General features: G+C 41.1%; 1 protein-coding gene across 2 annotated transcripts in view; it reads right to left on the bottom strand.

Annotated features, from left to right (window-relative positions):
• The window catches only part of adck1 (aarF domain containing kinase 1), a 66169-nt gene extending 53731 nt beyond the window's left edge, over nucleotides 1–12438 (bottom strand). For both annotated transcript variants that reach the window (XR_008573463.1, XM_054796823.1), the window contains exons 1-3: nucleotides 12366–12438; nucleotides 10539–10680; nucleotides 6716–6799 (exon numbers count right to left, since the gene is read on the bottom strand). Coding sequence is in view for 1 of the 2 variants with exons in the window: in XM_054796823.1 (XP_054652798.1) it covers nucleotides 6716–6799; nucleotides 10539–10670 (216 nt within the window). In the remaining variant the exon portion in view is untranslated. The remainder of the gene's footprint in view (nucleotides 1–6715; nucleotides 6800–10538; nucleotides 10681–12365) is intronic.
• Nucleotides 12439–14991: the final 2553 nt, after the last annotated feature.

The raw sequence follows: 14991 nt of genomic DNA, 5'->3' as shown, positions 1-14991 counted from the left end.
GTATATTTCACTTGACGTTTTTGTTCCATAACCTTCAGGATCTTTTAGGAAATGGGAAATCATTGTCTTCCTGCGTCCAACCTTGGCAAGCCTTTTTGACTTGGCCATCGGCAGGTCATGGCAACGTGAATGCCTGATCGAAAACGCAACTCCGGCAGCAACCGGCCAATGACCACCTGGTCAGGCCCAGGCTAGCAACAGCTAACCAGGCACCACCGGGCCTGGCACTACTACTGGAGACAACCAGGTGTTAGAGATGGAATTCTCCATAACCTAATGTCCTCCTGCGGCTTCCTGACCAGAAGAAGAGAGAGTCCGCCCCAAGCGATGGGCTCCCAGCTTTTTATAGGTGCTTTCCCAGGCAGCTGACGTGTGATCTGGCGCCAAGATATCTTATACTTTGCATTCTTCGGGGTTGTGTGTGTGATGACAACAGCTGAGAATTGCGTTTTACCTGACGTGGTAGAACACTCATCATAGCACATGCACTCCCAGCATAGTACATCCTATCTTTGGCCCAGTTGCTTCATTCTGTGTCCATATCAGACCCCTGATTATGTGAATGTACTTTATCTTATGTGTTTCTATATTTTACTTAAATTAAATGTTCATCTATTCAGCTAACAAGTTAATAAAACTGTCTTTCTATAATCAACTTGTAATAAATATCTACTCACTCAGCTAACAAGTTAATAAAACAATATTATACTACACAGGCCAGCATGATTAAAAAGGAACTCATAGCAATGTATGAAGGATTGTAATGTAGGAACCTTTAATGCAGGTTGCATGGGGAATGATTTAATAGAGACACATAACAGAAAGTCAGGTGGGCCAGTGTGTGTAATGATGATTTTATCTGCTGCTGAAGTTTACAATAAAGTTGAAGTGACCAAGTATGCAGAGCCATGTCAAAAAATTACAATATTGTGTAAAAGTTCATTTTCTTCATTAATATCATTCAAATTTTGAAACCTTCATATATTCTAGGTTCATTGCGCATACAGTCAACTATTTAAAATCTTTTTTTGTCTTAATTTAGATTTTTATAGCATACAGCTCAAGAAACCCCAAAATCCATGTGTCATAGTATTAGAATATTCTGACAGTACTCAGTTAGTCAGTCTCAAAGTACTGAGTTTGCTAATTTAAAAACCAGCTAATCAACACCTGTTAAGGTTCCCTGAGCCTATAAAAACCTGTCAGCCTGGTTCAGATGACAAAACCACAACCATGGGGAAGGCTTCTGACCGGGCTGATAAGCAGAAGACCGCTATTGACATCCTCCATCAGGAGGGCAAGAAACAAAAAGACATTTCAGAAAGAGTTGGCTGTTCACAAAGTGCTGTTTCAAAGCACATAAGAGGAAAGCTTGTTGGAAGATCAAAATGTGGGAGGAAACGCTGCACAAGCAGGAGAGAAGACCGGAAGCTTAAGAAAATTCTGAAGCAGAGCCGCTTCAAAAATTTGACTGAGCTCACAACACAGACGTATCCTACAAATGGGCTATAGAAGCCAGATCCCCAGGGTCAACTCACTCCTGACCCCAAAACAAAACAAGAAATGGCCTGGTCTTTCGATAAAAAGAATTGGACTGCTGGCCAGTGGTCCAAGGTCCTGTTCTCTGACGTTCTCTGACCTCTGACATTTGGAAATCAAGGTCCTAGGGGCTGGAGGAAGACTGGAGAGGCACAGGACAGAAGCTGCCTAAAGTCCAGTGTGAAGTTTCCTCAGTCTGTGAAAATTTGGGTGCCACGTCATCTGCTGGTGTTGGTCCACTCTGTTTTATCAAGTGCAGAGTCAATGCAGCTGTCTACCAGGAGATCTTTCAGCATTTCATGCTTCCATCTGCTGAAAACCTTTTTGGAGATGCTGACTTCATATTCCAACATGACGTGGCACCTGCCCACAGTGCCAAAACCACTAGTAACTGGTTTAATGGCAACGGTATTACTGTGCTGGACTGGCCTGCAAATGCACCTGACCTGAACCCCATAGAGAATCTGTGGGGTATTGTGAAGAGGAAGATGAGTAACATCAGACCCAACAACAGAGATGAGCTGAAGGCCCCTATTGAAGCATCCTGGGCCTCCGTAACACCTCAACAGTGCCACAGGCTGATTGCCTCCATGCCAGACCGAATTAAAGCAGTGATTCGTGCAAAAGGAGCCGCAATCACGTGTTGAATACAGCAATGAAACAGAATTTTCAGTGGACTGAAATTTCTGTATTATAAATCCCATTTTTTTATTGTTTTGATGAAATATTCCAATTTTTGACATATGGGCTTTTGGTTTTCATGAGCTAAATGCTATAAACATCAAGATTAAAAAAATAAAAGGCTTGAAACAATTCAGGTGATGTGTAATAAATCTAGGATATATGCAGGTTTATTTTTTGGAATTATATTATGGAAGAAAATTCACTTTTACACAATATTCAAATGTTTTGACATGGCTCTGTACAGCTCTAACCGTTCAATCTTTAAAGTTAAGTTTGTAACGAATTCGAGTAAAATAGCGTCCGCGTGACTCTTCTGTCCCCTCCCCAAGTCCCTCATTCATCTCTGTGTTCACCAACAAGTCTTCGATAAAGATAAAAGTCATGTTAAAAGTTCATTTATCCATGTCATTCCTCATTTATACAGTATGTATTCTGTAGGGATGTCCCGATCCGATCCTCAGGATCGGGATCGGCTGCCGAGCCGCTGTATTTTGAAGATCGGATAATATCGGCTTCCACAACGAGATCGGGACGATCTGGTTGCCGTATAACTTTCGTGACTCTGGGCCACACTCCAACATGGTAGGTACGGTAATGCGCCTCAAAGCTGCTTGCCACTCGACTCCCGCCACCCGCCCGGACTGCTGTGTCATTGTGGTGGAAGCTTGCACGGGAAGTGCTGCTCTAACAGCTGGCTTTTTCTTCTCAGGACCGTCAATAAATTTGTATTGCGTTGAAGAGAGGTGTTTGTTTAAAAAAAATTTCATATATTCCAAATCACACCACAAATTGATCTATAACCACGTCAAATGATTAGTCGTACCCTAAAAGTATTTTGCACGCCCATTTTTTCCAATTTGATCTTTTATTGGATGGACTTTTATTGGATCTTGCATTATTTTTAATGCTTTGAACAGCTATTTTCCTAACCATATTTGATTTCAGAAATTCATGTTTGTAACAAAAGCTTATAATTAAAAAAATTAATAAATACAATTTTTAAAAAAGGATCTGTACCGGATTGGATCGGCAGGACTATTACAAAAATCGGATCAGATCGGAAGCCAAAAAATGTGGATCGGACCATCCCTAGTATTCTGCATTGCTTTCTGCATGAAAAACTCTGAATATTCTTTACAAAATATTTTTTGTTTGTATAAATCTGATTTACATGATTTCTTATGTGGAAACATTTATTCTGCGTTTGTACTTTTTGGTTTTTCGTCCAAACTTTTGGAACAATTTACAGTAATCCCTCCTTTATCACGGTAAATTGCTTCCTGAGCCGACTGTGATACAGACTTCCGCAAAGTAGGATTCTTTATCAATAAATGGAATATTTTCCTAGTTAGAGCATAGAAAACCTGTTTATAACCTAAATATGGTATTAAAACTCATGAAACACCCCTATAGTCACCTTTACACTCATATTACCATAGATAGATAGATAGATAGATAGATACTTTATCTATCTAATGTCATAGATAGATTGATACTTTAAATGTTTTGCCATTTTCATAGCTAGACACTCATACTGTACAAACACTTGACACTACTATGCTGGGTGTTAGTATGCTAACGTTAGCAATCTAAATATGTAGATAAAATAAATGTAGGACTAATATTTATGGTGTAAATCACAATATGGGGGGAACTTTAGGGCTTGGCGGAGGTCTGCGCTCTCCCGAGGGCTTTTCTAGTATTACAATGTATGGCAGACTTCAAAGTGCTGACATGCTTGCTCTGAGATCAACTGTATTTGGCTATGAGTGGAATTGGTGCAGTGGGGCAGCCTTTGATGAGCCTCCAGGAAGACTGGTTGCTTAAGTGGCCATTGAGTGAGTATATGAGGCAGGAAGCTGCTTGGCTGTTGCATGGAAAGATGTTGGAAGTTTACTGACAAAGTGTTCACAGATTTAACAAATGTCTCTCACCCCCTACATGACACTGTGGGTTCCCTTAGCAGCTCCTTCAGCAGCAGACTGTTACACCCACGGTGTAAGAAGGAGAGGTTCCGCAGGTCCTTCTTACCGACCGCTGTCAGGCTCTACAACACCTGCACCACCTGAACCATGTGTAGTCACTATGTCACTATGCATTCTTTACTTGCGTATCTTGCTTGCTGCTGTAACAAGTGAATTTCCCCGCTGTGGGATAAATAAAGTACAAATACAATACAAATAAAGTACAATCCAATAGAAGGGGCAACTGTTGGTGTTTGGGAGGTGACTGAGTTACGTTTAGGCTGTCAAAGAGAATGAATAATTATTGAACTTAAGTATCACATATATTAAAATAAAAATTATCACATTTCCATAAATCACAGAGATTCATCCTGTTACAGGGAATAACTAATTCACTGATTAATTCCTCGTTTTTAATCAGTCTCATATGCTTGCACTTAAAAACATATGGGATGATGATTAATAAAGCTAAATTACCGTATTGACTAGAATATAAGATAGTATTTTATCCTTAGAAAACAGTCTGCATCACAATGGGCATCTAGAAATGTATACATGCAAACCCGCACATGCGTTGGGGTGCAGGGCGCCCCACTAATTGGTCAACTGGTCTACACTGGTGGTACATCTTAGACTGGACGCCGGACAAACACAGGGCACAGAGATAGCCGTTCGCACATATCAGCAATTTAAGGTCTTCAATTATCCTAACATGCATGTTTTAGTGGAGGCAACTATGTACCGCACATCAGGGGAAAAAAAGTTGTGCGCAGACTGGTCATCAAACTTTTGTATCAAACAGCATAAAGATAAGGAGTGATTGGCTAGTAATGCCAGTTGGGTAGCGGTTATTAATAAATCAGAATATTTTGTGAAACTAAATGGCTTCAAGCTTAGGGGGTGCAGATTTTACTGTCTCCGCTGAGAATGCATACTTCATTAAGTCAACTGTCTGTGCTGATTCTGTAGTATGAGTTGGCTGCCTCAGGCATTTCTTTTCTTTTACAGTTTTTCATGTACCCTACAGTTTGAATGCAGTTTGATTTTTTTGGATTCTTATTGTCATAACGTTAAAAGTTCTTTTGAGATGGTGCCGCTTGAGTGGCAGCTGGTTGCAGTAGCTCTATGTTCTTATCTGCCCTCCTTTGTGTTTTTTAATGGTTGCCTCTTCTTGTGTGTTTTTACTTTCTGGTTTCAACCCCTACGGAATTGCGCAACACGGGGAAATACTTTTGTGACTTTTGCACTACTTTTAACACTCAGGCACTCAGGGGACCCCCTTTAGCCATGGCTCTATTGTTTACACTAGGGACCAGCTGTTAGCGCTCTCCCGCTAAGAGCGGATGTTTGTTCACACCACCCTGACCTTGCCCTCACTGTCCCACTGCCCTCTAGTCAAGTTCACTCCCCCGTTTGGTCATGATCCTAAAAAAATACCTCATCCTAAGGACCTGTTACGTTGACCGTCCACCTCATGAAGACCATGAACACATCGCAGTTGGATTATCATCCGTGCATCAGCGTGACCCCCTGCACGAGGGCCCTGTCTCAATTGGAGACCACTGGGAGAGCGGCGAGAGTCATTTTCCTCGACTTCTCCAGCACTTTCAACACCATCCAACCGCGACTGCTGCGGGGGAAACTGGAGGAGGCAGGAGTGGCTCATCAACTGGCTGCATGGACCATCAACTACCTCACCGACAGACCACAGTACATGAGGCTGTGCAACTGTACTTTGGATGTGGAAGTTTGCAGCACAGGGGCTCCCCAAGAGACTGTGTTCTCACCCTTACTATTCACTCTCTAGACCTCACACAAAACTCCAGGCACTGCCATCCGCAGAAGTTCTCTACATGTGTGCACATAACTCATCTCCACTTGAACACCAGCAAGACAGAGGAGCTTGTGATTGCTTTGAAGATTGACTCAGCGCTACCATGTGTGGTGTGGGGTGTGGGGACACGAGTGACCATCCAGGAATGAGACATTGACATTGTGGATTCATTTGAATACTTGTTGAATACTACCTCAACAACAAACTAGACTGGATAAACAACACAGACACCCTGAACAAGACGGGACAGATGAATCTCTATATATTGAAGAGACTACGGCCCTTTGGTGTGTGCAGGTCACTACTATGGACCTTCTATGACACTGTGGTGGCTTCTGCAGGGTTATTTGCTATCGTGTGTTGGCTCTGTCCCAGGGAGGAGGTGGCTGACAGAAGGATGTTGGCTAAACTGACTGATTCCACTCTTCCCGCGACATGCACGATATCGCGGAGGCCCTGAGCACCTCCTTCGGCAGCAAACTATTGCATCTGCAGTGCAGGAAGGATAAGATAAGATAAGATCATCCTTTATTAGTCCCACAAGGGGAAGCTACTGCAGGTCATTCCTCAACAACAAACTGGACTGGGTACACAACACAAATCAAAATCACCGTTGTATCTTATGCTTCAGAACTTTCAGAAGTGCTAACAGTTTGAAAAATTGCTATTCATATGCACGAGCACAAGTACCTACCTTGGACTTGAGGGCCCAATACTCCTCTGTGCCATAGTCCACGTGTTTGAAAGCAGTGAGGTAGTCATAGCTGATGACAGCAGTCTGTGAACAAACACAATAAAAACATGTAGAAGGACTGAAAAGATAAAGAAACAATTACACTGCTTTAATGCATCTGACACAAAGAGCCTATCTCGTTTGTCAGTTTGCAATCAATTCAGTGATTCTTGTGGTTTTTTCCTCCTTTGGCGTAAGAGTACCAACAATTTCGACCACATGTGCATATGGTAGTGTTGCCAACTTGGCTAGTTTGTCGCTAAATCTGGCAACATTCCATACCCTCTTGGCGACCTATTTTCTCAAAAGTGACTAGCGACAAATCTAGCTACTTTTTCTGGCGTCATCTGAAAGTTTCCTGGTATTTTGGGACTTAAAACTGAAAGCACGTATTGATCTGCAGTTTCTGTTCTCACTGAGCAGCAGTGGGTGCTGCCCCAAAGTAGTCACAAGCCGTCAGTGCACAGTCAGCTTCACGCATCCATGAATCACGCATGCACGAGGCGCAACGCCGGTGGGGAGGATCTCGCCCTGTTTTACAGAGCGGGATATAAAACGTAAATGTTTCTTAATCTTCACTAAATTACTACTCATTGCACTCAAGCCTCATTTGGACTCGGTCACTTACCTGTCAGTGCGTCAGAACGTGTGACAGGAGAATGATGTGCGATAAGTTAAACAAGTAGTCATAACTGCAAGGTAAGCGGTAGAGGCTGGAGGCGATGAAGTTATGTTTTTTTTCCCCACAGCATCTTAAATCATATGCAAATAATATGCAAATTAGCCAATGGCGTCATCTAGTGACTTCTAGGACAGCCAATAGCTCTTGATACCTGTGGTGCACTGTACTGTAGTTACATCAGTAACCCACTAGATGGCATGAAAGACAAAGATGAAAACACTTAAAAGGGGTCTTATAAGTATGTGTATATACTGTACACATATACATTAAATATTTTTTTTTTATTGGTTTCACTTAGATTTTGTCAAAAAGGACACAGAGACGGTGGTGCTCTGTTCTGTGTGAGTTATATGAACAAATATGTGAGTTTATATATAGATTTTATATATGTATGTCAGCTTGGGAAAGGGTTTGTTTGCCCCAGGAAGTCCTCCACACCAGTGCTTACAAGTGTGTGGTGAGTGCATTTCATTTTTATAAGTTTATGTCATGTCATTAGATAAATATTGATTGTGTACCGCTCCAGATGATGTACTGTGCGAAGATAACGTGTTCACTGGGTTTGTTGCTTTGGTAATTATGGTATTCATCCCCAATTCTGTCACGTCACACATTTTTAATTTCAGTTTTTGTATATTATTGATGGTTTTTAATAGATGTTATGTGAAAGTGGTGGTATTAAGCCAGGGGTGTCCAAAGTGTGGCCTCGGGGGCATTTGTGGCCCATGGCTGTTTTTTTTATTGGCACATTGCAGCACATTCTAAAAATAACAAGACAACTTAAACAAAACAAAAAAAAAACCCACCAGCAAAAATGGAAAACTCATCAGTAATTTTGCAAAAAATAAAGTCAAATTATTAAGAAAAAAGTTGCAATTGACCAAGAAAAAGTGGTCATTTAATGAGAATAACATTCTAATATTAAGAGGAAAAATAACCACATTTTATCGCATAAAGTTTAAATATTAAAGAAAGAAAATACATTTTTTTATACTGTAATAATATGAGAAACAAACAAAACAAAGTAAAGTTGTAATTTTTGAAAAATTACGTTGGAGAAAAATTATAATATTATGGGAATAAAGTCAAAATATTATAGGAATAAATTCATAATATTACCAGAAGGAATTTTACAAGAAGTAGAAAGGAGATAGTTGAAATTTCGGCTGGGTGATATGGACCAAAACTCATATCCCGATATATTTAGGTTGACCATCGATATACACTAACTCCCCTACTAACGAACATCCGACATGAGAACACTCGTAGATACGAACACAAGCCGACTGGTCTATTTTTTTTCAGGATTTTTTTCGAAAATTGCCATATTTTGTTATTTAAATTTTTTCGAAATACAAAGGCGCTATTTTCGTATTGCGCGCCATTCCGCCGCTACGAATGGTGGGTAGCAGCATCCTGCTCGCACGATCTTTCTCAGTTCGTCTGCACTTGTCGCTGATAACATCTCGGAGCACGGCGTTCGTACCCCATTCGATACTTTGCAGAGACGTTTGTTATCCGTTATCATGGCTGATAAATCGAGTGCAAGTGCTGGTAGTAGTGGCAGGAAACGTCAAGCAATTTCTATGGAAACGAAGGTGGCCATCATCAGGAAGTTGGACGGTGGCGAGAAAATGGCTAATGTAGCGCGTGCTTATGGAGTGAATCGCTCAACCATAGGAACAATTTACAAAGGCAAGGTTGGAATTATGGAACACATGAAGACTTCTGTACCAATGGCATCCACTATCATTACAAAGAGGAGTCTAATGACGACGAAGATTTGTCCTTTCTTCAATAATTCCTCCTCCTGCTCCACCACTACCACCAACGACATATGCTCGACCACTCCTCTTCAAAGGTAAATAACATTTATCATTACGTATTATTATGTTATTTTTATTATTGTTTTTTTCATTAATTATCCTCGTTTAATATTACTACTGCATCCAAACTCATATTTACATACATACACATATACTGTATATGTATACACGTACATGTAGTACCTATATCATTGCTAATATTACCTTTTCCCCGACTAAAGAACGATTCGACTTAAGAACGGTCGCCTGGAACCAATTGTGTTCGTTAGTTGGGGACTTAGTGTACAAGATATATTCCTAGATTTTTTAAGCAAAGTGAGTTTACACAAAATTAAAGCCAAATATGTGTGTCAAGTTGTTTTATTAAAATAAATACTTAACATGAAGATGTTTTTTTTTTTTTTTATATATATATTTTAAAGCCTCATGCAAGATGCACATTAAAAAAAAAACTTAAAATTAAAAAAAAAAATTTAGGCCATTCTCTTTTTGAAATAAACATAGAAAAAGTCAAATATAATCCTCAGGTAATAACAAAAGAACAAAATATGAAGGAGTTTAAGAGGAAATTTTCAAATGTCAAAGACACAAGTATGTCCTTATTATGTCCAACCTGTCCACTGCATCAGGCTTAGCAAGTGTCTGTCTAACTTCCTTGTACATTTGTGGTAGAGCTTGTCGTGCTAAATATTTGTGACTTCGAAGCTCGCTGGACATCGCGAGTCCATCGTTTTCAGCCGTTTTTTAAAGCCGTTTTTTCCACTTTTGCAACGGGGACCATATCTTAGCAATGTTGTAGGACACTTCTTTCTAACAACATACCACTTTGCTTTTCCTTTCACGAGGAACGCAACAGGAGTCCGGCAAATTCCTCTTATTGGAGTTTGTGGCAAGTTTTGAAGTGGTGAAAAAGATGGGGGTTTTTTTGCTCCGCATTCGAAGTACCTCCACATTACTGCGCTACCGTTTATTCTTTCCTGACTAATTCTTCGCCGCTGTCCCTGCTAAAGGCCCAGGTATGAAATATGCCACCCGCTACTGCATTGCCATTGTATAAGTCTTTAAATATCGTTGATCTGCCAAGCAAAACCAGACTTATGACAAATTATATACGCCATGGTTTCGTCTTTGTGTCATGTTTGTAGGCCAGTAACTACTACTACGAACCGTATGCCCAACTCTCACCACATCACAGATACAATTAAAACGTATTAACTGTGCAGCCACAATCAATGTATTTCCAAGATATGATTCATTCAACTGTGCAGTAACTTACAGTGGCAGCAGCTCGTCCAAAGCGGATCAAACTCAGGTCATTGAAATCCAATTGTCGATTGTAAAGGTAAACTCCAGAGGAGGCAAACACTGCCGTGGCCAAAGAGGAGAGTTTCAGCAGCCGGCCAGCCATCAGCCGCACTCTGAGAGGGGAAAAGAACATGAAGAAAAAGGATATCGTATGGAAAAAAGACCACTCTATAGAGCATAGATTTCCGCCAAGGCTGGAGCTCATGAGCTCCCGAGCTCCGTCTGGTGGCCCAGAAGCCATTGGCCCATGAATTGCTCTGGAAGAAGTTAAAATAGTTCGTGTTTTTTATTTCAAACTCGTATTGGTACTTGTCTTGTATATTTCTTAGCTACCTTTTGAGTGTTAAGTTGCTGTGTGCTGATGTTAGCCTTCTATCTGAGATGACACCGTGAGTCTGACTGTTATATTGAGTAATTACATTCTGCAATTTCCGATGGGTTGATAAACTCGTTCGGAGTTTTCTCATAGCTTGTGATTGGCTCCTGCCAAAGAAAGAGCTACCCTTTCCGCCACAATATGTATTTTTATCACTTGAGAATGTGCGATTTATAATCTGGTGCGGTTTATATATACAGTATGTACAAATCTGTTTTCCTGAAATTACAGTACATATATATTGTATTGTAGCTCACATCTGCCAATCCACAGGCACCGCCCCCGATGTCCACTGCTTCCTCATTGGAAGACGTGTCGGTGGGATTGAGAAGACCATGTATTTAGAAATTATTCCCGACTAAGCATGAATGAGATGTTTCCTGCTCCGCTGCCCGAGGCACCTACATTGATAGTTTTTTTTTTTCCCAGTTGAGAAAAGTGTCCGTGTCGGTCGTCGGTGTCCATGCGCTTACCGTGTTCAAATTCTGTTTAAAACCGAAATGTTCCCACACTGTGGCTGTCAGCTGTGGCATTCGCCTCAGAAACCATCGCTTCTGCGCCTTCTTCATGTTAGCACATGCTGCCTCGTGAAGCTAAATAAACCCTTTGTACTCCACTCACGAGTAGCCCCGCCTGCACAAAGAGGCTGAATGACATGGGGGCCCACTCTCTCCGTTCATTCCACTATAGAACCCAGATGCACAGACTGATGCAGAGCGAACCCTCTTGCCATCCAGCCTGTGTGGCACAGAGAAACAAGCAGACGAAACACACGTATACATGCACATTTCAATTTATCGACCTGTTTTTTTTTGTTTTTTACGTTGGACGAATCGATTTATCGATTACGCGACAGGCCTAAGTGGCGTGCTATATTTGGTTGACCACTGGTGACGGTGCGGAGGTGCCATGTATAGGGCGCAAGGTATGGTAACTTTTATCACGAAATATGCTGTCGCACCCTCGTGTTTGAACATTTATGTACGACAAAAGTTGTGGTCCAGAACACAAAACTCTGTACCTTTCCTATAGTTTATTCAAATGCAAAGAAACTTTCAACACTGGTACATTTCTGCATATGGGACGTATTAGCGGAGACACAACGAGCTGCGTGCTGAAAATGTTCCCTGCACCGCACTTTGGATACCCTGGCTTATATGTCATGGTCAGTAGGATACAAGGAAGAAGTAATTTAGCTTCCCTTGCTTGCAGTGAATTAGACATTCGTTATTGTTTTGAACATAAAGTACTTAACCATGTATGTAATGTAACACTTGAAACGTGGGGGTGTTATGTCATACGACCGGCAGGGTATTGTAGCAAAATGCGCGAGTGACCAACAACCGGATGTTAACAGAAGCATACAAAACTACACAGACGCGTGAGTTTAACAAAGAGGCTTTAAACCGAACATATATTTACCTTTGCGATGGCTCGCTTCCACTTGCCGGTGGTTGTGTTGTGACCTCTTCGCCAGCTTCCCATGTGGAAAACAAAGAATTCTGGGTAGTGTAGTACCACAAAGAAACAGTGATTGCTGTGTCGTAATTTATCCGCAGATACGCACGCTTGCGTTCAGAAAACCTAGATGTGGCTTGCTACTTTAATCGGCCAGTTGAAATGTTCTGTCGTTAATTAACGTTACCAACGTTATTTGTACAGTCTATGTTACCAAAAAAACTACAGACATGGCGACGGGTGTGACGTTTAACATATGCGTCTGCTGTTCGTTCCGGTCTATGGTTCCGGGACACAAGAAGCAAATAAGATGTTACACGGAAATCAGAAACACAAGAAGAAAATAAAGTAAGGGGGGAAATAAATAGTGCTATTTTATTTTTTTTTTGTTACTCAGACCCACTACTCAGACTTAAAAGAAAACGATCGGGGATGTACCCAGATCAAGTGGGAAAGTTTTTTTTTTTTCAAAAAATAAAATAAAATCATGATTTTTACAAACACTACTTTAAACGAAATGAAACTTCTGTTGTAACCTGCCTCCCCCCCTTTTCATTTTGAACCTGTGTCTATTTCTGAGGTCTGTGGTGTGCTAAAAAAGTTGGATTCCAAAAAATTCAGCTGGTCCTGATAGTTTGTGTCCATTTTTTTCTAAAGCTGGCCACTGACTTCATTGCCGAGCCTTTAACTTCTATTTTTAATCTAAGTCTTTGAAAATGGCATCAACAAACAAGCTGCTTCTTGGTTTGCCGATTATTTGTTATTGTTTGTAACAGTTCGCAATGTGTTCAGATGGCTGGAGTTAGTTCTACCTCTCTTGAGCTCACAAAAGGTGTACCTCAAGGATCAGCCTTAGGAACCCATTCTGTTTTCAATTTCCATTAATGATCTGTGTGCAAACATCCCAAATGCCTCATACCATCTTTATGCGGATGACTCTGTAATTTACTGCCGCTCACATCCGATTGCGCAGACATTTAGAATTCTTGCAATCTGCCTTTGATACAGTGCAGTCTCATCTGTAGAAATTGAAACCGGTTTCAAATACTGCAAAAATCAAACGAAAGTTTGTTTCCAATGCATCAGTTCGCTTGGAGGTTATCCCCTCAAATAAAACTGCCCATGGTAACACTTTAGAGGTGGTCACCAGCCACAAGTACCTGGGACTAATCATTGATGGGAACTCTTCATTCAAAGTTCATGTCAAAAAGGTACCAAACAACAACAGGTACCACCAAACAATTTCCAAATAAAGGGTGAAGCTTGGTTTCTACTTTGGAAACAAGTCATGTTTTTCCCTCAGTGCTAAGGACGCTTCTGCTATCAGCTACTTTTTTGTCTTTACTTCATTATAACAATGTTGTTTATACAGTGTGTGAGAGAAACTTTTTATTATTAAGGGAGATCCAAACCTAGATGGCTCTGTGTGAAAAAGTAATTGCCCCCTAAACCTAATAACTGGTTGCGCCACCCTTAGCAGCAACAACTGCAATCAAGCGTTTGCGATAACTTGTCATTGGACTCTTACTGTGACAATTGGAGCGTGGAGTAGAGCAGGTGGATCCCAAGATGCAAGAGTGAGGCAACTCCAGGTAGGAATTATGTTTTACTATAGTTGAGTAAGAACGCAAAAATACAAACTGAGGGCAACGGTGCACTATACAGTCCGAGCTGCACCGCGAAAAAAGACGGACAAACTAATGAGCACAAAAGAGTAGCAAAAAAACTACCTGCAAGTCAGGCAGGCTACTTGGATGAGCAACTAATGTGGCAGGAGGCGAAAAAAAAGGTTAGAAAAACGTGAGGCACAAGCAGAGACGCTAAACAGGAGTCTTGAAAGACAAGGTAAGACAAAGCGTGACAAGGAGCGTCCCAACGAAGGAATAATCCCACACCAAACAATAAGAAGATGAGCCGATGGAACGCAGCTGTGCTCATCCCGTAGCTCCGCCCAATTCAGGTGAAACAGCGTCTGAGAAACACAAAACAGAAGCAGTAGGGGGTACCACCAAGCAATACAGCACAAATACCGAAAACTAAGCAAGAGACCAGCAGGCTTTACAGCGCTGTGTAGTTATTTTGGCCCACTCATCTTTGCAGAATTGTTGTCATTCAGCCACATTGGAAGGGGTTTTCCAGCATGAACACCTTTTTAAGGTCATGCCACAGCATCTCAATAGGATTCAGGTCAGGTCTTTGACTAGACCACTCCAAAGTCTTCATTTTGTTTTTCTTCAGCCATTCAGAGGTGGACTTGCTGGTGTGTTTTGGATCATTGTCCTGCTGCAGAACCCAAGTTGGTTTCAGCTTGAGGTCACCAACAGATGGTCGGACATTCTCCTTCAGGATTTTTTGGTAATTGTTTCACACAGGGCCATGTAGGTTTGGATTTTTTTGTTCTCCCTTAATAATAAAAAGTTTCATTTAAAAACTGTATTTAGTGTTAAGTTGTGTTGTCATTGACTAATATTTAAATTTGTTTGATGATCTGAAACTTTAAATTTAATTGTGACATCCAAAACAATAGAAAATCAGGAAGGGGGCAAACACTTTCCTGACACCACTTGTGTGTGTACGTTGTGTGTGTGTT

The sequence above is a fragment of the Dunckerocampus dactyliophorus genome, chromosome 13 (assembly GCF_027744805.1).
Source record: "Dunckerocampus dactyliophorus isolate RoL2022-P2 chromosome 13, RoL_Ddac_1.1, whole genome shotgun sequence".
NCBI lineage: Eukaryota > Metazoa > Chordata > Actinopteri > Syngnathiformes > Syngnathidae > Dunckerocampus > Dunckerocampus dactyliophorus.
Note: the sequence above shows the minus strand (reverse complement) of the source record. Positions and strands in the feature narration are given on the sequence as shown.